Source organism: Myxine glutinosa, unplaced genomic scaffold (genome assembly GCF_964187855.1).
Source record: "Myxine glutinosa unplaced genomic scaffold, kmMyxGlut1.1 SCAFFOLD_873, whole genome shotgun sequence".
NCBI classification, from domain to species: Eukaryota; Metazoa; Chordata; class Myxini; order Myxiniformes; family Myxinidae; genus Myxine; species Myxine glutinosa.
The window spans coordinates 43,102-66,881 of record NW_027616968.1 but is presented as its reverse complement, the minus strand read 5'-3'; the positions used below and the strand labels follow the sequence as shown (position 1 = coordinate 66,881).

The 23,780-nt window shown below is 46.6% G+C and overlaps 1 protein-coding gene across 2 annotated transcripts in view; it reads left to right on the top strand.

The window, feature by feature from the left end:
* LOC137426689 (glycine receptor subunit alphaZ1-like) overlaps positions 1 to 23,780 on the top strand; it is a 115,889-nt gene that overhangs the window by 66,424 nt on the left and 25,685 nt on the right. For both annotated transcript variants that reach the window (XM_068115480.2, XM_068115487.2), the window contains 2 exons: positions 10,924 to 11,006; positions 16,713 to 16,847. In XM_068115480.2, the coding sequence (XP_067971581.1) occupies positions 10,924 to 11,006; positions 16,713 to 16,847 (218 nt within the window). The remainder of the gene's footprint in view (positions 1 to 10,923; positions 11,007 to 16,712; positions 16,848 to 23,780) is intronic.

Genomic DNA, 23,780 nt, shown 5'->3' with positions numbered 1-23,780 from the left:
GAGGGAGTTTAGAAAGTGGATGATTAATGAGAAACGAACATTTATTACAAACTGGGTTTATTGTGATTTTCAAGTCAGTGATCCGTTTGAAAACGATAGAGGAGGGGTAGAATGAAGGTGAGTTAGAGAATGTAGAAAGGAAGGACTTTAGAGATTGAATTTCTTTTTGCAGTGGAATGATTTTTTTTTTTTTTTGGTTGTATACTGAATCGAGGCTCGTGAAAGAGCTAACATTTATTTCACAAACAAATCGACCAGACAAACAAAATATACAAAAAGAGGGAGCGGAAGACAAGATGGGGAGAGAAGGGGAAGCACACAACCACAACATTTGAGAGCAGGGAGAAGTGTGGGAGGGAGAGGGCTTGGGGGGCAGGAGGCGTGGGAAGGGGAGGGGGTGGGGGGGGGGGGGAGAGGTCTCGCGTCTCGCGAGATCACGGCGAGGTCACGTCTTTTCGAAGCTGTTCCATGCGCTCACGCTTTCGAAGCTAAGTGATCTTTCTCAATTGTGTTTTTGTCGAGACTGTATCTATCGTTCGGTGTATGTACCTATCGCGTATCTTTTGGAAAATTTTCGGTGCTAATTTTTCGTACATGTATACACAATCGTCGGTTAATGCGTATCGAGTATTCTGCGGCCTAGTACTCGTAGGCTTTGGCTACCGTACCGTCTCCGACCTTGTGGTTTTGTTTTTCTCTCAGCGATTCGTCGAATGCGCTGCAATTATTTTCGTTCTCTGTTTCGTCCCAGTCGTTCACCCCATACCTCCTTGTTTAATATCTCTACTCAAAAAAAAAAAAAAAAACCAAAAAAATATTTCCTTCCCAGGTCTTATTCGTTTATTTGTTGTTCTTATTTGTTTGTTCGTTCTTCGTTCGCGATCACGTGGTTAGAAATGTATAATCTCTCCCCTGAACAATTATTTTCTCTCATATATTATAACACCCTTTTCTTCTTTTCCTACAAAAGGATGCTTTCGTCTTGCTCACCAAATCTATTCATTCCAAAAAATATATATAATACCATCTCTTACAGTTCCTCCTTTCTACATTCCCTAAACTATCCAGAACTCCACCCCTCCTTCAGTGTCCTCAAACGTATTTTTGACTCGAAGGTCTCAAACTCATTTTGCAAAAAATGTTCGTTTCCCATGAATTGTACACTTTTCAAAATCCAATCTCACCCCTCCCCTCCAAATCCTCCCCATCACCCATCCCTTTCAAATTTCCCCCCTTGCCCTTTCCCTCCCCTCCCTCCTAAACTCCCCCCACACCCCTCCCCTCCGAGACTCTCCCTCGCTCCTCCCCTCCTAGACTCCCCTCTCACCCCTCCTCAAAGCATCCTCCCTGCTTCTTCCCCCTTCCAACTTTCACCTTCATCTCCCCCAACCTTCTGCCTCGCTCTTCCCCCTCCTCAAATAACACCTCACTGTGCCTCACCCAATCTCCATCAAACCTTTTGTCCGCCCCATTCTTCCCTTTCTCCATGCTATTCTGAAATCTCTGACACACCTTCAACAGCTCTCCCTACCTCTTCCTCCTCTTCCACATCTTACCCTACCCCTCCCCCCCCTGTTCTGGACCCGATGCTCCCCCTTCCTCTTCATTAACGGTATGGACCTCAAACATCCGGGGCCTTCGCTCAAACTTGACTGATCTCTCCATACAGGTTGCTTCTGACAAACCAGATGTGATCTGCTTAACAGAAACTTTCCTCCTTCATGATGTCTCTGATGCCTTGGTATCTCTCCCAGGTTACTCCCTCCTCCGGTATGATAGACCTGAGCCTCGTCCTGGAGGTGGGGTTGCTATCTTTATCAAAAACTCTCTTCCTCACTCGCCCTGCACTGCCCTCTCTCCACCTCACCCCCAGGAATACCTTTGGCTACGGCTTCCCCTTCGCTCCCACCTTTTGTTCATATGTGTGTTGTACCGTCCACCAAACAGCGATGACTCCATCTACATCTCGCTGTCTGATAATATGGACCAACTTCTATCTACCCATCCCAACTCTCTCTTCCTCATATGTGGTGACTTCAATTGTCACCATGCCAGTTGGCTGGGTGTGGGTACCTCTCTCACCAGCCATGGCTCTTCAGCAAAGGACTTCTGCGACTCACTGGGACTGACACAATCTGTCAATTTCCCAACCCGGATCTCAGTCAACGGTGCATCTTCTCTTCTGGATTTGGTTATGACAAACTTCCCTGAAAATGTCTGCTGCTCTTCTTCTGCTCCAATCGGCTCATCTGATCATGTGCTTGTCAAAGTGGACATCTCTCTGACCATTCTCAGAGAGCCTCCTCAGCGTCGACGAGTCTGGCATTTCACTCAGGCCAACTGGCACGGTCTTCAAGCAGCCATCAATCATCTGGACTGGTCTCCCATCTCTACCGCCTCTGGCATCAACTCATCCTGGGAATTCTTTCAAAGTACATTGCTCTCTCTCATGCACAGATTTATCCCATCTCGTCTTCAGTTGTCATACCCTTCCTCCCGTCCATGGTACACGGAATCTTGTGGTGAGGCTGTTGCCCTGAAACAACTTGCTTTCGTCTCCTGGAAAGCAAATCCAACGGAAGGAAATCTCATTTCCTTTCACAAAGCCCGAAACAAGTGTGTGTCCACCCTCAGGAGAGCCAGGAAACAATATCTCACTGTTCTCAAGACCGAACTCTCTTATCTGTCTCCCTCTTCCAAATCCTGGTGGCGTCTGGTCAAATCTGTTTCTGGTGTTTGTTCCCCCTCCATCCCCTCCCTCACCTCAAACGGCTTAACGGCTGACTCCGCACGTGAAAAAGCTGAATGCCTCAACTCTGTGTTTGCCTCTAAATCTTGTGTCCCAAACCCATCCCTCTCTGTACCCACCGTACCCAGTCGTACCCAGCTGCTCCTGGACTCTGTGTCCTTTCCTCCTGACAAGGTGGAAAAGTTTCTGTCAACCCTCGACTCTGATTCTGCAACTGGTCCTGACGGCATCAGCCCACGGGTCCTAAAATCATGTTCTTCCGCTCTTTCACTCCCTCTTTCTGTGCTCTTCACCCTCTCTTTTGCTCAAGGTCATCTGCCATCTGCTTGGAAATCAGCCAACATCACCGCTTTGCACAAAAAAGGTGCAAAAACAGATCCCAGCAACTACAGACCAATCAGCCTTCGCCCAATTATCAGCAAAGTCATGGAATCCATCATTGCTTCAGATATGAAATCTTTCCTCTTCTCCAATGGCTTGATCTCTGATCATCAATTTGGTTTCAGACCTGGTCACTCTACTCTGGACATGCTGCTTCTGCTTTCTCAACAATGGATGGAGGTCCTCAACGCCAAACAGGAAATTAGAGCTGTCTCCCTTGACATTTCACATGCCTTCGATACGGTTTGGCACCCTGCTCTGCTCACCAAACTCTCCTCCTTTGGTATCCATGGAAATCTCCACGCATGGCTGGCGGACTTCCTCTCTGGTCGTAGTCAACGTGTGGCCCTGAATGGGTTTCTCTCATCTCCTCTTCCTGTTCAGGCTGGAGTTCCCCAAGGTAGTGTTCTGGGCCCTGTGCTTTTTCTGGTCTTCATCAATGATCTCTCTGACTCTCTTGAAAATCCTCTCTATCTCTTTGCTGACGACTCTACTCTCTGTCGCTCCATTCCGCATCCCTCAGATCGGCAGTCTGCAGCCTCCTCACTCTCTGCAGACCTGGACAAAATCACAGACTGGGCAAACAAATGGAACATGTCTTTCAATCCTGATAAATCTCACACTCTTACGATGTCTCTCCGAAAAGACCGACTGGAAAACCCTCCCATCCACTTTCTGAATAATCCTCTCCAAGAAGTTCTGTCACTCAAGCTTTTGGGTCTCACTATTTGCCATGATCTTTCCTGGGAAAACCACATTTCAAATCTGGCCTCCAAAGCCAGTCGCCGACTGGGCATCCTCCGTCGTGCGAAGTCCTTCCTTGGCACACCTGAGCTCCTCACCACATACAAGGCTTTCATCCGCAGCTCTATGGAATACTGCTCTCCCCTCTGGTCTGGTGCTCCTGCCTCACACCTAGCCTGTCTTCACGCTGTTGAAACCAAAGCTTTCAGAATCATTGGAATCTCCCGCGATGAAGCTAACTCCAAGGGCCTTTCACTCACTCACCGCAGGCAGGTTGGTGGTCTTTCCGTCTTCTACCGACTCCTCTCTGGCCTTGCCCCCCCAGCCCTCTCTGGGCTCTGTCCCCCAAATATTCCTTCAGGTCGCACAAGATCTGCCTGCAACCCTCTTATGGTTAAACTGCCAAAATCAAGACTTTCTGCTCACCTTCACTCCTTCATTCCTCTTTTCTCCTGCCTCTGGAACAAACTCCCTCACTCTCTTCAATCCCACTCCACCCTCCAGGTCTTTAAAACAGCTGTTCACCACCATCTCTTATCCTCCCCCATCCAAAACATTGATCTTTTCTACCCCCGCTAATTTCGGTCCCCTTGAAGAGGAAATTGAAAAGAGCCTTTATATAGGAAGAAAAACAGCGTGTTGTAATAACCACTGAATAAAACACTGCAGGGGAAAGTTTAAACATATTTCAACAAAACCGTGAAAAACAATCTGGGAAAAGTCCCTGAAGTGAGGGCGTGGATCAGAGAAATGAGAAAGGGTTGAATGAGTATGGAGGAAACTAGAATTGGAAAGTCGAGTATCGGCTGGAGATGGAAGGAAGAGGTGGAAGAAAATGAGATAAAGGGGACAGGGCGAGACAACAGCACACGTGGGCGGGGCCCGCGAAGAGAGAAGGAAATAATAATAAAAAGATTTTATTTTTTTTTGTATTTAAAACGTTAGACAAAGGGTAGATGTTCGGGGATGTTAGGGGGAGAAGAGAAAATCTAAGAAATAAGCAATACAGCGAAAGAAAGAACTTAAATTCACAAAACACCTACGGGGGAGGGAAGCCTCAAGTTACCAGGCCGCGCATGCGGTGCGAACAGAAAACGATGAATTATACACAAGGTTGCACGAATTGCAAACCAACACTAAGTCGAAACACACAGTAACACATACACAATAAAATAACGAGTAAGATAACAAGTCAAATAACTTTCTGGGTATACTGATGCTTGAGCATTGAACAAACCATTTGATATGTGAATTCACACAGCCAGGTAATGTACAAATTATTGGAGGATGCAAATGGTGGTTTGCAAAATGGTTATCATGAATCTTGAGGAAAACATAAAACATTAATTAATAATTGATGTTTTTTTTTTGCCATTCCAACTCAATGGATGGCCTGTATCACCAAATAACAGGGACTATGATGTGGCAACATAGGCGAAACACCTGAGCACCATTATTATTTGCTTTATTTGGTGATATTATATAAAAGTAATGTAATGCAGGTAACATGCTTTCAAGTAAACCTCCTTAACCTCTTTGTGGTGTCACAGTCGTATGTATTTAACCATTCTGCCAATTATCTGTCATTACCATATTTTTAAATCAAAAGCAAAGTAAAATCTGCATTATAGTTACCGCAGCAATCTATGAATTTATGCAGGTTCACTCTCCTTGTAGATTGGCATTCTCTTTGATAATTTGTATTTTGAAGAATGATTGTAACTTGGAACTAGAACGGCACTCGGTAAAGCGCATACCTCCGCCAGGCTGGACAGTTTACGTTTTGTATCCTACTCGCCCCTCCCCTCCGAAACTCCCCCCTCCCTTCTAAATCTCCCCACTCGCCCCACCCATTCAAAACTCCCCCCTCACCCCTCACCTTCAAAACTCTCCCCTCACCCCTCCCCTTCAAAACTCCCCCCTCACCCCTCCCCTTCAAAACTCCCCCCCACCCCTCCCCTTCTAATGTCCCCCCCCCCCCCCCATCCTATCTTTCTCCAAGATTTTATCTTCCAATTCAAGGTTCAAAGCACAAATTTATTTATCTCAGAATAACAGCATCGCAGAAGAAAATAGAAAACGTGATCACGGAGAAACAGTTGACATCATCATTGTAAACTGCTCTAAAACTCAAGTCGTGAAGACAAGCTTTATATTCGCTGATTAACTCAGGGAGGAGGGAGGGACATTTAGCAAATACTTATGATTCAATCAACCCCGAACAATGGCTTCGTCCGAGCGTGCATGACAGCACTTACTGAGTCAACAGACCTTGTCGAACCTCGAACAATACTTTTGCCCGGGCAAGATGGGCTTGTCCGACATTTGCCGACTAAACGTTATCTCTTCCAATGTGAACAATGGACAGAGTTTGTGCGCTACAGCTGAGTCAAGATACGTTTGTCTCAATACCGATTGTGGTCAGAGATGACACAATGGACATGCAAACAGAGATTGAATATTAACCAATTCACTTTCTCAATGCTGGACAATTCGTCACCAGTAAAGAATTGTAAGCTTTCAACGTCTTTAAACTTACCATCTGTACTCAAAGTTAACATTTATTTTTCTATATATGTATCTCTATATAATTCCAGCAATCTCTGTGTGTGTGTGTGTGTGTGTGTCTGTCTGTATGCGACCGCTGTTTCTCGACAACTACCGGTCCGATATACTTGAAACTTGCCAGGTATATTGCTGGGGACCCGAGGATGTGCCTTTTCAAGGTTTGAAATTAATCGGACAAGTGGTTCCCAAGGTATGGTCACCGTACTCGCAAGCCGTTCGCTTTGGCTTTGCGAATGGACCAAACCATTTCATGTAAATAGAGGGGGGGGGGGTTCTGTGGTCGTTACTGCCACGTGGTTTCAAAGTTTTTTTTTGTTGTTGTTGTTTGCACGCATGTTTTTTTGCACGCACGTACGGGCAAGCACGTACGGGCAAGCACGTACGTGCGGGCACGCCCTAGTATGTTTAAATGTAATACTTCGTTTTTAACAAGATTCTACCAACCATAATCAACTACAGATTTTAGTAAAGCTCATTCCTATTTATCCTGAAGTAAAGTATACATAAAGTATTCATTCTGAAATTACTCCATTTACAAAGGAACAATGTTATTACCATAGCTGCAAAATTACACTAACAACTAATTCAGTGAGGAATGAATTTAGTACGGATGACGACATTAGCTCGCCTACTCTTCAAGAAAGACATCTCAAAATGAGCTGAGAATCTCTTCCTCTTCGGAGACTTGCACCCTACTGGTAGGCCGGGTCTGGATTCAGACCTGAACCAAAATCCAATCGGCTTGTTCTTGTCACCAAACCAACTCGTCCACCAAGTTTCGTCATAACTCGTCCGTAACTCTTTTTAACTATCATGTTATGTATCGCTTTTCGTCCGATCTCTCAATGGTGAAGAATCACTTAAAAATTAATTAATTCTCATATCCAAATCCATATTCAGATCTTCACCAACATCTAATCGATTAGTCCTTGTCACACACACATCCTCTCCACCAAGTTTCGTCCAAATCCGGCCATAACCTTTGGAGATATCCTGCTATATATCGATTTTGAGCCCATCTCACAATGGTGAAGAATCATTTTAAAGAATTCTAGTAGCCGGATCCGAATCCGGATCGTCACCAAAATCTAATCGATTAGTCCTTGTCACACACACATCCTCTCCATCAAGTTTCGTCCAAATCCGTCCATAACCTTTGGAGATATCCTGCTATATATCGATTTTGAGCCCATCTCACAATGGTGAAGAATCATTTTAAAGAATTCTAGTAGCCGGATCCGAATCCGGATTTTCACCAAAATCTAATCATTTCGTCCTTGTCACATATACTACGTCTCTGCCAAATTTCCGTCCATAATAATTAATATTATTATTATTATTAATAAAAATTGAACATGACAGAGGAGTCTCAACTCGTCTCAACCTGGAGTCCTAGAAGCCAGAATTAAATAATCCACAGTGCTCTTCAGGCATTTTTCTCTTCACCATCAAGTTTAAAGCTATTTCTTAGCATACTCTTGTTTGTGCCTGCTTACTCAGAGAAGGAAATGGCTTTCTTTGCATTTTTATGGACGAGATAAATCATGCACTTCGTTTTGCATACTAATTCATACCTCCACGTTCAGCTTGGGACCAACCATCTATCTGCATAGGATTAGGAGCATGACAACGACCACAACCACAAACTTGTTGTTTTGTCGAATGCTGACATCACTGCACAATGACGTGTAATGCCTCAAGTAACGATTTCTAAGTTTAATTGGAATTTTTTCAATGCCGTCAGGTTTGTTTTTTAAGGATACAGTAGGCAAAGCATTTACATGAAAATAATACTTGGTTATACAAACATACGTAAAATATGATACTGTAGCGGCTACCGCTGGGTTTACACAATCGCCTTGCACCTACCAAGGACGCGGAGCGATCACCATGCCGGGCTCGTCCAGGACGCCCGGGCATGCCCGCCCTCGACTTGCCAGGCCGCGGCCAGGACGCCCGGCCACGCCCCCTCTCGCCTTTCCCGGGCAAACGCTCCGGGATAATGTGTGTATATATATTGCTGCCCGATAAACGGGGTTTTCAGAGTACCTGAGTTGTTTTGTGACAATAAAGAAACTTGGACGAATTCCAGCTTTTTGTCGCGTCCATTCTTCCGACTACGTGGGAGCACAGCTCCTTCATTGGTGACCTACCGACATGGACACGGCAGTTGCCCTTCTGGGAGGCTCAGGGGGCAGTTTGGTTCGCCCAGGCAGACTCCCTGTTCGCCCTGCGAGGCATCACGGCCGACGACACCCGCTTCCACCATGTGGTAGCAGCGCTCGGTTCAGCCACCGCGGCCCGCGCCCTGAGCCTCCTCGAGAGCCCGCCAGCCGCTGACAAATACGGCACGATTAAAAAGCTCCTCCTCAACGCTTTCGCCCTCCCATCGGCGGAACGCGCACGGCGCCTGCTCGACCTGCCCGAGCTCGGCGACACGCGCCCGTCCGAGCGAATGGACTACATGCTTTCGCTGCTCGGCGAGCACTCTCCGGCATTCCTGTTCCGGGAGCTGTTCCTCCGTCAGCTGCCTAGCCCGGTACGCCTCGCCCTGGCGAGCACGACGATCACGGATCCCCGCGCCCTCGCCAGGGAAGCCGACAAGATCTCCGCGGCAGGCCAACGCATTGCAGCAGCGACCTGGGGCCCACCGCCGTCCGACGCAACACCCATGGCGCCCGAGCACCCGGCACGGTCGACGACCGAACGGCCGACGCAATTGGTGGCCGCAACGCCGAGCCGACCACCTCCAGCACGACGACCGGGGCCTCCACCTGACCAAGCGTGGTGTTACTATCATGCCAGGTTCGGACAGAAGGCCCGGACATGCCGACCCCCATGCACCTTCGGCAGGCCGGGAAACGGCCGGGCCGGCGTTCATTACCAGCCATGAACGCCGGCCACACGGGCAACTTACTTTTCATCACGGACAAAGCGTCCGGACGGCGCTTCCTGTGCGACACCGGCGCCCAACTGAGCGTCATACCCGCCTCGGATCAGGACAGGCAGTCCGCGGTTTGTGGCCCCTCCTTGGTTGCGGCCAACGGATCGGCCATCCGCACCTTCGGCCCGCGCAACTTCACCCTCTGCTTCGGCGGCCAACGCTTTACTTGGACGTTTGTAACCGCAAACGTGCCCATGCCTCTGCTAGGCGCCGACTTCCTCTGCGCACACGGACTGCTGGTGGATGTCCAACGGCGTCGCCTCATCAACGCCGAGACCTTCAGCTCCCTGGTATGCACATTGAGCAGCTCCGCTCCGACCGAGCTGGCATGCGCCCTCCCGGCGGCGAACGAGTTTGCTCGCCTGCTCACCGAGTTCCCGGCCCTCACGCGGCCGACGTTTTCGGCCGTCGCAGTACGACATGGGATCGAGCACCACATACCAACCACGGGCCCGCCGGTCCATGCCAGAGCCCACCGCCTCGACCCAGCCAAGCTCGCCGTGGCCAAAGCCGAGTTCGACGCTTTGGAACACCTCGGCATCGTGTGGCGCTCCGATAGCGCGTGGGCTTCGCCACTACACATCGTCCCAAAACCAGGGGGTGGCTGGCGCCCATGTGGCGAGTACCGCTGCCTTAACGATGCTACCACCCCCGACAGGTATCCGATCCCGCACATCCAAGACTTCTCCGCCCGTCTGGCAGGACGGGTCATTTTTTCAAAAATCGATCTCATACGGGGATATCACCAGGTACCTGTCAGGGCGGCCGACGTCCCTAAAACGGCCGTCATCACGCCGTTCGGCTTATTCGAATTCCTACGGATGCCGTTTGGCCTCAAGAACGCGGCTCAGGCGTTCCAGCGCTTGATGGACGGCGTGCTGCGTGACCTGCCGTTCCTCTTCGTTTACCTGGACGACATCCTCGTTGCCAGCACGTCCCGGGCCGAGCACCTCCTCCACCTCCGAACACTGTCAGAAGGTTGCGTGTTCAAATCACGTCGGGGTCACCAATGAAGGAGCTGTGCTCCCACGTAGTCGGAAGAATGGACGTGACAAAAAGCTGGAATTCGTCCGAGTTTCTTTATTGTCACAAAACAACTCGGGTACTCTGAAAAGCCCGTTTATCGGGCAGCAATATATATACACACATTATCCCGGAGCGTTTGCCCAGGAAAGGCGAGAGGGGGCGTGGCCGGGCGTCCAGGCCGCGGCCTGGCAAGTCGAGGGTGGGCATCCCCGGGCATGCCCGGGCGTCCCGGACGCGGCCTGGCAAGTCGAGAGCGGGCGTGGCCGGGCGTGCCCGGGCATGCCCGGGCGTCCCGGCCGAGGCCTGGCAAGTTGAGTGCGGGCCTGCCCGGGCGTCCTGGATGAGCCCGTCATGGTGATCGCTCCGCGTCCTTGGTAGGTGCAAGGCGATTGTGTAAACCCAGCGGTAGCCGCTACAATGTCACTTTATATAGATGTTTGCTCTTTACCTTGGCATAAGTTGTCGTTTAATCACTTTCTATTCAATAATAACAGATTGTGTTGTTTTGCAGACTCACCCTCACCCTTGGGTGCAACATGGATCTTCGATACTTTCCTATGGACACTCAAGTGTGTCGAATTATTATTGAGAGTTGTAAGCACCTGAATTGATCATCTTCCCTCCACGGTTACGTATATGTAATTTAAAAAAAGAGAATGTGAAAATATACATTTCACAGTCGATAAAACAGCACATAAATTGTCAAAATTAATCTAACTTGATGTTATGGAAACAGATAAATGACGAACTAGAAAGCATTTGCAAATGCAAAGCCTATCCGCACCCGCTTTGTATTCAGACTTCTTCTTCTTCTGTATGCTAAACATGACGAAAACGGCTTTAAAAATACAAAAAGATCGACGATTTTAGGCGACCTTGACCTTTTGACCTCAAAAGCAATAGGCTTCAGTGACACAATATGCAAACCCTGCTCAAATTTCAAGTTTATCTGATGGAAATTGAAGATTTTGTGGCATTGACATTTAGACCCTCTTATGACCTAAAATAACAGGAAGGGCATCTTTGGCGTCAGGAAGGGCATCCGGCCACAAAAACATTGCCTCAAAAAGCGAACCATGACAATTACAACTACATATGGGCAGGGTACAGCCGGGGTGCAGATCGGGTTCTGAGGTTTGGGACATGGAATGTAGGGACAATGACAAGGAGATCAGGAGAAGTGGTGCAAGTATTGGTCAGAAGAAGAGTGGACATATGTTGTGTGCAAGAGACCAGATGGAGGGGAAGTGGTGTGAGAATTGTGAAGGGTAGGCAGGGACAGAAATACAAGTTTATTTGGCAAGGGTGCCCGGAGGGCATGAATGGTGTTGGTGTCCTGTTTTCTGAGGAGTTTGTAGACAGTATGGTGAGTGTGACGAGAGTGAGTGATAGGTTGATGATGGTGAAAATGATGATTGGAAAGCTCTTGGTGAACGTCATCTCAGGATATGCTCCGCAGGTTGGTCGGAGCGATGAAGAGAAGGACCAGTTCTGGTGTGCGATAGAGAAGCTGATGGAAAACGTGAAAGATGAGGAGGTTGTTGTGGTAGGAGGAGACCTAAAGGGACATGTGGGAAGGAGTATGGATGGTTTTGAGGGAGTTCATGGGGGTTACGGATATGGTGTGAGAAATGAAGAAGGTGAAAGGATTTTGGAGTTTGCTGATGGAGCTGATTTGTTGATTTGTAATACTCAGTTCCAGAAAGAGGATAATAAGCTTGTTACATTCACGTCAGGTGGGTTGACGACAACCGTTGACTACCTGATGGTGCGTAGGTGAGATAGGGGGCACCTCTGGGACACAAAGGTGATCCCGGGGGAGGAGGCTGTTTCACAGCACCACTTGGTTGTCTGCGACATAAGGGTGAAAGGTGCGAGGAGAGCTCGGCGGGTGAAGTACCAACCGAGAATGAAGGTGTGGAGGTTGAAAGAGGTGACAGTAAGGGAGGCATTAAAAGAGAGGCTGAGTAGGGTAGAGGATGATGTGGTTGAGCTTGAAAGTGGTTGGGTGTCAATGAAAGATAGTCTGTTGGAAGCCGTTGGTGAGGTATGTGGATGGACAAAAGGACCACCGAGGCACTCGGAAACATGGTGGTGGGATGATGAAGTTGGAAAGAGGATTGACGAGAAGAGGAAGAAGTTCAAGGAGTGGCAGAAGGCGAAGGGTACGGGAACAGAAACAGCAGAGCCTGAAAGTTATAAAGCAGCCAATAAGGCTGCAAAGAAAGAGGTAGCAAAGGCGCAGGAGGCATGTAGGAAAATGTTCGGAGAACGCTTGGATTCGGAAGACGGTCAGAGAGCATTATTCAGGATTGCAATGCAGATAGCGAAAGAGAGGTGTGATGTGATGGGGGTGAGTTGCTTGAAGGATGAAGTGGTCCAAATCGTTTTCGACCCAGATGGAATTAAAGGAAGATGGAAAAGATATATGGAAATGCTGTTGAATACAGAGAATGAATGGGATGGCAACATCGAGAGTAACCCAGTTTTAGAACCGGCAGAGAAGATAACTGAGAAAGAAGTTGAGGAAGCGATAAAAGCAATGAAGAGTAGAAAAGCGGGAGGGCCGACGGGAGTTGTGGGACATATGTTGAAGGCAGCAGGAAGTTGGGGTGTGAAGAGAATGACAGAGATCTGTAATCTGGTGGTGAAAGAAGGCCGCATTCCAGTGGATTGGGAACTGAGTACCCTCGTCCCTCTATACAAGGGAAAAGGTGACCCTCTGGTGTGTTGCTCGTACCGAGCGATAAAGTTATTGGAGCATGGAATGAAGGTATTGGAAAGTGTGTTGGAGAGGAGGATAAGGAAGAAAGTGAAGATCGACGAAATGCAGTTTGGATTTATGCCAGGAAGAGGAACGACAGACGCGCTTTTCATTGTGAGGCAGTTGCAGGAGAAGTACATGGAGAAGAGGAAGAAGTTGTTTCTTGGGTTTGTTGATCTGGAGCAAGCATTCGATAGGGTTCCACGCAAAGTATTGACATGGGTATTGAGGAAGTTAGGAGTGGAGGAATGGTTGATCAGAGTAGTGATGGCAATGTACAAAAGAGCGTGCACAGCTGTAAGGACAAAGGACGGGAACAGTGGTGAGTTTGAGGTGAAGGTGGGAGTGTATCAGGGGTCGGTACTAAGTCCACTACTATTTGTAGCTGTGATGGAGGTGCTGGCTCAGAACGTAAAGGAGGGTTTACCATGGGAGTTGTTGTATGCAGATGATCTGGTGTTGATTGCGGAAAGTTTGGATGGACTAAAGGAAAAGATGAACAAGTGGAAGGAATGTATGGAGACAAAAGGTCTGAAGGTGAATATCGGAAAGACGAAGGTGATGGCAAGTGGTAAAGCATGTGGTGAGGTGGAAAGAACTGCGAAGTGACCCTGTGCTGTGTGTAGGAAGGGTGTCGCAGTGACCTCCATTCAATGTACAATGTGCGCTGAGTGGGTTCATCAAAAATGTAGTGGCCTGAGAGGGTCATTAACCAGTGTGGCAGCTACATTCAAATGTAAGGTCTGCACAGAGGGAGCTGCAGATGGAGGAAATGTTGAGTTGGATCTTGGAGACGGCGTGAAGCTGGAAGGTGTGAAAACATTTTGCTACCTCAGAGACATGCTGAATGCAGAAGGTGGATCAGACTCGGCAACGGTTGCTAGAGTGAGATGTGCATGGAAGAAGTTTCGGGAACTGAGTGGCGTGCTGATGAGGAGGGGAGTGTCGTTGAAGCTGAAGGGAAAGGTGTATGCTGCATGTGTGAGAAGTGTTATGATTTACGGGAGCAAGACATGGGTAATGAACATAGAGAAGCAGCGAATGTTGGAAAGGGTGGAAATGCGAATGGTTCGATGGATTTGCGGAGTATCGTTGAGAGAGAGGAAGACAAATGATGAATTGCGAAAGATGATGGGAATAGAGCCTGTGATTGATGCTGTGAAGAGGAACAGGTTGAGATGGTTTGGTCATGTGTTGAGGAAGGATGAAAGTGACTGGTTGAGAAGAGTGATGGAAATGAATGTAGAAGGAAGTAGAGGACGGGGAAGACCGAGAAAGACTTGGCTAAAGATGGTGGAAGAAGAAATGCGGGCAAGGGGGTTAACAAGGAGAGATGCAGAAAATAGGGCAAAATGGAGAAGATTGTCATGGGGACCGCAAGGCTAACCCCCACTCTAGCAGGGAAAATGGCCTTAAAATGCATGTTGTTGTTGTTGTTGTTGTTGTATGACCTAAAATAACACAGGTTTCACGTGATGAATTGGGTCATTGACATTGATCTTTTATGCAACCTTGACCTTTGACCTTTTGATTTAAAAAAATCACTTTCTAGCTTTTGATTGGTGAACCAATTAGGTGACCCAATGGGCAAGTTATTAAAATTTCGGGTCAATTGGATGAAAATGGTAGATTTTATGCAACATTGGCCTTTGACCTTTGCATAAAAAAAACAACGAAACAATCGGCTAGTAGGTTTTGATTGGTGAAGCATAATGGATCACCAAATTGGAAGTTGTAAAACTTTAGGGTCATTTGGATGAAAATTGACGATTTTATGTGACTTTGACCTTTGACCTTTGGCCGAATTATTCATTTGTCTTCTCCATATTCTCATATTAAGGCTATGTTGAAAATTCGATGACAAAAGCTCAAATGGCGAAAATGTTAGGGCCAGGCAGACAAACAGACGGACAGACAGACAGACAAACAGAAAGACAGACAGACGTACAGAAGCAATTGCAAAACTCCGTTCCTGCTGCTTGGGTTACGGGCTAATAATAGAAGTAACAACGAGAACTGCACTCGGTAGAGCACATACCTCCACCAGGTTGAACAGTTTACGTTTTGTATCCACTGATAGGCCTGGGTCTGGATTCGGACAGGAACCAAAATCGAATCGGCTTGTTCTTATCACCAAACCAACTCATCCACCAAGTTTTGTCATAATCTGTCCACAACTTTTTGAAAATATCATGTTGTATATCATTTTTCGCCCGATCTCTCAATGGTAAAGAATCACTTCAAAATTCTAGCACCCAGATCCGGATCTTCACCAAAACCTAATCAATTCGTCCCTGTCAATACCACAACCTCTCCAGCAAATTTCGATCTGAATCCGTCCACAACTTTTTGAGATATCTTTTTGACGCACAGACAAACAGTCGGTGGCAGAGGTAATAATTTAATTCTAATTTACCAAAAAAGAGAACTCTTGTTACCTTCGCAAAAGCGGAAGGTTATGTTTTGATCGCTGTGTATTTATTTGTATGTCTGTGTGTGTGTGTGTGTGTGTGTGTGTGTATGTTATTCGCATAACTCAAAAAGTATTCAACCGAATTGCATGAAATTTGGTGGGATGATTGGTTATTATACGGGACACATTTGATTAGATTTTGGGAGCAATCGGGTCAAAGGTCAAGGTCAAGGTCACGAAAAGGTCAAATGTTCACTGTTCTGTTCCCTACACTCCCATGCCAAGTACAGAACAGTAGCTGCGGCGAAGGTATGCGCTCTACCGAGTGCCCGTTCTAGTTGATGTTGCATTTGGAAAACAAATATTTTTTATTTTGACATGACAATAAAATAATACTCATATACAACAACAACAACAACATGCATTTTAAGGCCATGTTCCCTGCTAGAGTGGGGGTTAGCCTTGCGGTCCCCATGACAATCTTCTCCATTTTGCCCTATTTTCTGCATCTCCCCTTGTTAACCCCCTTGCCCGCATTTCTTCTTCCACCATCTTTAGCCAAGTCTTTCTCGGTCTTCCCCGTCCTCTACTTCCTTCTACATTCATTTCCATCACTCTTCTCAACCAGTCACTTTCATCCTTCCTCAATACATGACCAAACCATCTCAACCTGTTCCTCTTCACAGCAACAATCACAGGCAATATTCCCATCATCTTTCGCAATTCATAATTTGTCTTCCTCTCTCTCAACGATACTCTCAACTCATATAGTAATCCCAAAATAAGAATTCTCATGAAAAAGCAACCTTTGGCCAGTTTGCCAGCAATAATCCACCCACTCTTCACGTGCGATATTTAGCGTCCAACGAGGTGTCGCATTGCCTGCGAAATCCCAAAATAACAGGTTATAATTGGGTTGGAAATTGAAACCAAACTAGACAACTCAAAATTTTGCGCACGACCTCGTATAAACCTGTGGACCATTCAGGTTGTGCATCAATAAGTGTAGGTTATGTTACAATGGTTCCAGATAAAATGACTTCTACATATGGTATACATACATGTACTATCATTTCGAATGGTTTGATCCGCAGTAAAGTTGAGCATTTAATGATGTGATCAGATGGATACTCGACCGAAGATCTTCTGTTCCAGTGGGAGAAGCACAACCCTGTGCAAGTGGATGAGCAACTCGAACTACCTCAATTCATGCTTCATCGTTTGAAAACAGGCACTTGCACTTCGGATTACACTACAGGTAAAGGTCGCACATTATAATGCTGATCAACTTGACAGCCAATGATGTCTCTCAGTAGATAAGCTGGAGGGGCTATTAGTACTATTTGGATGGGCAAGTTCTACCATACATTTCCTGGAATGGCATTAAATATTTAGTGGACATTTCATGGAAGCCACCATCTATCCTATCCACCATCTTATGTAGATGAATGGATGTCATTGATCGATGATGTCATGGAAGTAACCTAGGAGTTGAAATTGCATTGCTGTGGTAACAGACTGGTATTTTTCAGAGATATATCAAATCCTCTTGAAGAACTTCAGTCAATGAAACTTTTGGGCCTCAAGATCAGCCATGATCTTTCTTGGGCAGGCCACATGTTGAAGCGCCCCAGCCTCCCATCTTACTCGGCTTGACGCCATGGAAACCAAGGCCTTCAAGATCATTGGAATCTTCCGCGATGAAGCTGAGTCTATGGGCCTATCACTTTCCCATTGCAGGTCGGTGGTCTCTGTCTTCTACCGCCTCCTTTCTGGTCTTGCACCCTCTTCCCTCTCCTTGCTTTGTCCCCCCCCCCCCCCCCCTCCAAGTTTCTGCAGGGCGCACACGGTCTACCAGTAACCCCCTTCTCGTGAAACTCACAAAATGCAGGATCATTGCTCACCTTCACTCTATTGTTCCTCTTTTTTCCTGCCTATAGAAGCAACTTCCACATTCCCTTCAATCTCATTCCTCCCTCCAGGTCTTCAAGACAGCTATTCACCACCATCTCAGATCATCCACCATCCAAAACCATGATCCTTTCTACACCCTTTAAAACACTCTCCCTTCCCTCCTCCCCCAATTTATTTTCCAGTTTTTCCTCCTGACAGTTTGTTTCTCTATCCATCTCATCTACCTCCAGCATTCTCCCCTACCCATCATTCCTGCCTGCATCCCTTGTTGTCCTTTTCCGTCTATTTTGTCCCTTGCTCCTGCTGTTGACATTTCCCCCTTCTCTTTTTGCTGTACCTTTTGTTCAACATGGCATGGTAAAAAATAAACGATTTGGTGTAAGTCACCCTGACGATCCCATAATGAGGCGAAATCTGGATCAGTGGCTCTGCTTTCATTTATTTGTGACAATAAATCTTGGTCTTCAAAGACCTGAGTGCCACACGGACGCCTTCCTAGCTTGGAGGTGATGTGTTGGCATAATTTATGAGCAATACATCAGCGTCATGTTGCATTTATGGTCCGTATTGCTTATTTTGTTGAAATCTACAATATAAAACACTGTGTGTGTGTGTGCGTGTGTGTGTGTGCGTGCGTGCGTGTGTGTGTGTGTGTGTGTGTGTGTGTGTGTGTGTGTGTGTGTGTGTGTGTGTGTGTGTGTGTCCCTTCATAAGGGTCGGTTTTAAACGCTTTGAGTTGTGCTTTAGGAGGGATTTGAGTGGGGGGGAGTTTAAGGGGAAATCTTTGAACACGACCGCGTGTCAACCGGTTAAAATACCTAAAATACTCTGAGGAGGACCCAAAATACCCCAAGGACCCAGAAGACCCAATGGACCCCAATCACCCAAAATGCCCTGTAGACTGTTAAAGACACAAAAGAACATGAAGACCCAGAAGACCCCAAGGACTCTGAAGACCCAAAATACCCCGAAGACCCAAAATACTCCAAGGATCCAAGAGACCCAAACAACCCCAAGGACCCAAATGACAGGGACCAAAATACCCCAAGGGCTCAGCAGACCCCCAAGGACTCTGAAGATCCAAAAGACTGAAAAGACCCTGAAGACCCAATGGACCCCCAAACACCCAAAATACCCCGAAGACCCAAAGCACCCTGAATACTGTGAAAGAGCATGAAGACCCGAAAGACCCAAATACCCTGAGGACCCAAAAGACCCTGAAGACCCAAAATACCCCGAGGATCCAAAAGACCCAAACAATCCCGAGGACCCAAATGACCCAAAGGACCCAAAATACCCCAAGGACCCAGAAGACCCCAAGGACTCTGAAAACCCAAAATACCAAAAAGACACAAAAGACCCTGAAGACCCAATGGGCCCCAAACACCCAAAATACCCTGAAGACCCCGAAGACACTGAAGACTGTTAAAGACTGTTAAAGACCCAAATGACTCAACATACTCCAAAGACCAAAAAACCCCAAAAGGCCCCAAGATCCTTAAAGACCCAAAAGACCCCAAAGACCCTTAAAGACCCGAAAACCGATAAACACCCCAAAGGTCCAAAATACCCCAAAGACCCAAGATACCCAAAAACCCTTAAATACCCTGAATACCCAAAATATCCCAAGACCTTTAAAGACCCTGAAAACCCAAAGCACCCAAATGACCCAGAGGACTTAAGAGACCGACAAGTCCCTGAAAACCCAAAATACCCCATAGACACCAAGGCCCTTAAAGATCCAAAAGACCACAAAAACCCAAAAGACCCTCAAGACCCCAAATATCCCAAAGACCCCGAAGACCCAAAGGACCCAAAGAACCGTAAAGACCAAAAAGAGCCCGAAGACCCAAAAGATCCCGGTTACTGAAAGGATCAAAAAGACCAAAAATACCCCAAAGGACCCCAAGCCCCAAAATTTCCAAAAAACCCTTGAAGACCATGAAGACCCCAAAAAAATCTCAAAGCCCGAAAAGACCCCAAGACCCAAAATACCCCATAGACCCTTAAAGACCCGAAACACCCCAAAGACCCAAGCAATCCAAAAGACCGAAAAGACACCGGAGCCCCTTAAAGACCCTGAGGACCCAGTGGACCCCAAATTACCCCTAAGACACAAAATACCCTGAATAAACTTAAATACCCCAAAGATCCAGATCGAGGACCCAAAATATTCGAACGACTCAAAAGACTGAAGTGACCCAAAAGACACCGACCAATGAACCAGAAGACACAAAAAACGCTGAAGACTCAAAGAACCCAAATGACCCAGAGGACACAAAAGACCCCAAGGACTCCGAAGACCCAAAAGAAGAGTAATTATGCCTCTTACATTGGAATTGTAGACGGTGGCATGCAAACTGAGCCTCAATGTCGGTGTACAGAAGCGGTATTTTTGTAATCACAATAAATGCAAGGCACAGGGAGGTGAAATTTGCTGCACATGATGTGCAATGTGTGCAGAGTGAAACGAGTGTTCATTTATGTCTGTAGGATGTCCCACAAATAAAGATGATATAAGCACCCCTGACACTCGGACCAGACTTCAGACTTTGGCATGCTCACATGGCTGTACTGTCAAAAACTGTTCCAACCCGTCATTTTTGACGGCCTTATACTAGTGTATCTGTGTATGTATATATATATATTGGTATCTGTAATCTGGTTCTCCAACCTAATGAGCGAACGTCATGACGTCATCGCCATGCCTGTCCGCCTTGCCTGCAAAGCTCCAGGGGAGCCATCTAGCATTGCGTCATTATTATGGATTATAAATTCAGATACTGTCACAAGTGCATGCAAAACTCACAGTTACCGACCTGGTTTCGCCCTTGTTGGGGCTTCATCAGGGCAACGCAGTGAGCCTTCCATACACTTGTAACTCTGAAAACCTTTCGGTTTTTATATCAGTCATTATGCGACCTTCATATCATCAGTGGGGAACCGCCAGCAAGGTGTCCCATACAACTGCTGCTGCACCTTGCTGGGAGCGATAAACACCGCCTGCCACACGGTAACATTATCTCTGGTGTCCACTCATCATATGGAGTCGACCTGGATGCGGTTGGGAGTTACTAATTGGTATCTGTAATCTGGTTCTCCAACCTAATGAGCGAACCTCATGACGTCATCGCCAAGCATGTCCACCTTGGAACCAAATCCAACCAAATTTTGCATGGTACTCCAATTATGGTTTCTGTCTGGACAACATATCTGAGGGAAGGGGTTCAGGGTGGGGGAAAGACCCCAATTCTCTCCGTGAATGTGTACCGTATAGCGCCACCTGGTGGTATCTGGTATTACAAATCATCTTATACAGTACAATATCATAAAGAAAGTATAAACAACTCAACAATATGCATTATGATGATGTTGAAATCTGAGTGAGAATGATTTGAAATTTTCAAAATATTTAATTTCACTCATTTTAAACGAAGGTTCAATCCAACGCAGTCAACATTCCAATTCATCCCAAAGGTGTTCGATGGGGTTGAGGTCAGGGCTCTGTGCAGGCCAGTCAAGTTCTTCCACACAGATCTCGACAAACCATTTCTGTATGGACCTCGCTTTGTGCATGGGGGAATTGTCATGCTGAAACAGGAAAGGGCCTTCCCCAAACTGTTGCCACAAAGTTGGAAGCACATAATCGTCTAGAATGTTATCCCCCCCCACCCCCTCCCATGCCTCCTCTCCCCCCCAAGCCCTCTCCCTCCCACAGATCTCCCGATGTCCCTGCTCTCCATCTTGTTCTCCCATTCCCTTTATCATATGTTTTATGTTTTATGTGTCAGTTTGTCTTTTTTGTGATCAATGTTAGCTCTTTCACGAGCCTCGACCTTGTATACAAAAAAAATAAAAATAAAAAAATAAAAAATTGCATGCTGTAGCATTAAGATTTCCCTTCACTGGAACTAAGGGGCCTAGCCCAACCATGAAAAACAGCCCCAGACCATTATCCCTCCTCCACCAAACTTTACAGCTGGCACTATGTATTCGAGCAGGTAGCGTTCTCCTGGCATCCGCCAAACCCAGATTCGTCCGTTGGACTGTCAGATGGTGAAGCGTGATTCATCACTCCAGAGAACGTGTTTCCACTGCTCCAGAGTCCAATGGCGGCGAGCTTTACACCACTCCAGCCGACGCTTGGCATTGCGCATGGTGATCTTAGGCTTGTGTGCGGCTGCTCGGCCATGAAAACCCATTTCATGAAGCTCCCGATGAACAGTTGTTGTGCCGACGTTGCTTCCAGAGGCAGTTTGGAACTCGGTAGTGAGTGTTGCAACCGAGGACAGATGATTTTTACGCGCTACGTGCTTCAGCACTCGGCGGTCCTGTTCTGTGAGCTTGTGTGGCCTACCACTTCGCAGCTGAGCTGTTGTTGCTCCTAGACGTTTCCACTTCACAATAACAGCACTTACAGTTGACAGGGGCAGCTGTAGCAGGGCAGAAATTTGACGAACTGACTGGTTGGAAAGATGGCATCCTATGATGGTGCCACATTGAAAGTCACAGCTCTTCAGTACGGCCCATTCTACTGCCAATGTTTGTCTATGGAGATTGCATGGCTGTGTGTTTGATTATATATACCTGTCAGCAATGGGTGTGGCCAAAACAGCCAAGTCCACTAATTAGAAGGGGTGTCCGCATACGTTTGGTCATGTAGTGTATATACATACACACTATCGTGCCAGCTCATGAGGTGTGTACCCGGCCCCACCGCCACTACTGACCCTGAGGCCACTGGATAACTTCTTGGCCCGACGGGTTGTTAAGCAACCACGGACACCAGTTGGGATAATTAGGTCTCACAGGTTCCTCTCGCCTTTTATGTCGGGTTACCTGTTGGTGACCTAATTACCTCAAATAAGGTTCCCTCATCACGGCTATTAAACATTCAAAATGGTTATTATAATGAAAAATGGCAATTAAAATGAATTTTTGTCTAAAAATGATAATATTCATCCAACGTGTCTCCCCTTTTCTTGCATATGAGTCTTAAATAATCTTTGAGAGAATATGAAAAATGAAATAACATGGGAAATTGGAGTTAAGAAGAAGTCATGGGGGAGTTTGAATGGACTTTACATTGCAGGACAATAACCAATTTTCGGCCGATTTTCTTCTCTTTTGCTGCAACCAAGTGTTAAACTATCTTACTGACAGTTTTCTGACAGAGTCAGAAAGCATGTGAGCCTTACAAAAGAGGCTCATGAAATTCATACCTATACAGAGCAAACACGAGAACGGCACTCAGTCGAGCGCATACCTCCGCCAGGCTGAACAGTTTGTTTTGTATCCCACTGAGAGGCCGGATCTGGATTCGGATCTCAACCAAAATCTAATCGGCTTGTTCTTGTCACCTAACCAACTCGTCCACCAAGTTTAGTCATAACTTGTCCATAACTTTGAGATATCCTGCTATATGTCGGTTTTGGCCCTATCTCCCAATGGTGAAGAATTACTTTAAAAATTCTACTAGCCGGATCCCAATCCAGATCTTCACCAAAATCTAATCATTTCGTCCTTGTCACTTATACTACCTGTCTGCCAAATTTTATTTGAATCCGTCCACAACTTTTTTTTTTAGATATCTTGTTCACAAACAAACAGACAAACAAACAAGGGTGAAAACATAACCTCCATCCACCTTCGGTGGGGGAGGTGAAAATGGCAACGATTCTATTCTGAAGCCCCTCCCAGACTGACAGACAGACAGACTGGCGGAGAATATATATGATGAATCAGTACACAGTATAGGCATGCAAAGCCTACTAACACCATACCCCACATCCTCAGCTTTCAGTTCTGCCCCCCCCCCTACCCCCCTCCACCGTGGTTAGATATTCCATGCTCTACCTCTGAATGTAATAATCAAGCTTCTCTAGTTGGAGGAGGGCATGGTTGACCAATTTTAGACTTATTAACAATTGCACGCACGGGATTCTGAACAGGGTGGGGATATAGGTGGCAAAAATGCAAATGCCGTCTTCTGTCATCAAGCCAGCAAGCCGGGAGCATCAATTTGCATTTATTGCCACATCTGATGCAATTTAAATGTTCTAATGGCAGCGAGGTGCTCCATTTGAAGCTGTTTGTTCGATATATGTAGCTTTTTGATGCCTACGGTCCGTAATAAAAGTATTGTATTGGTGTCAAAGCCAGTGACCAATTGCAAATTAATAGTAGGATTTGTTATTATGTCCAAAGCGCATCACTTAATGACTTTATCCTGGTGCTGAGATTATCGTAATTCCAACTCAGCTACCATTCTAGGATT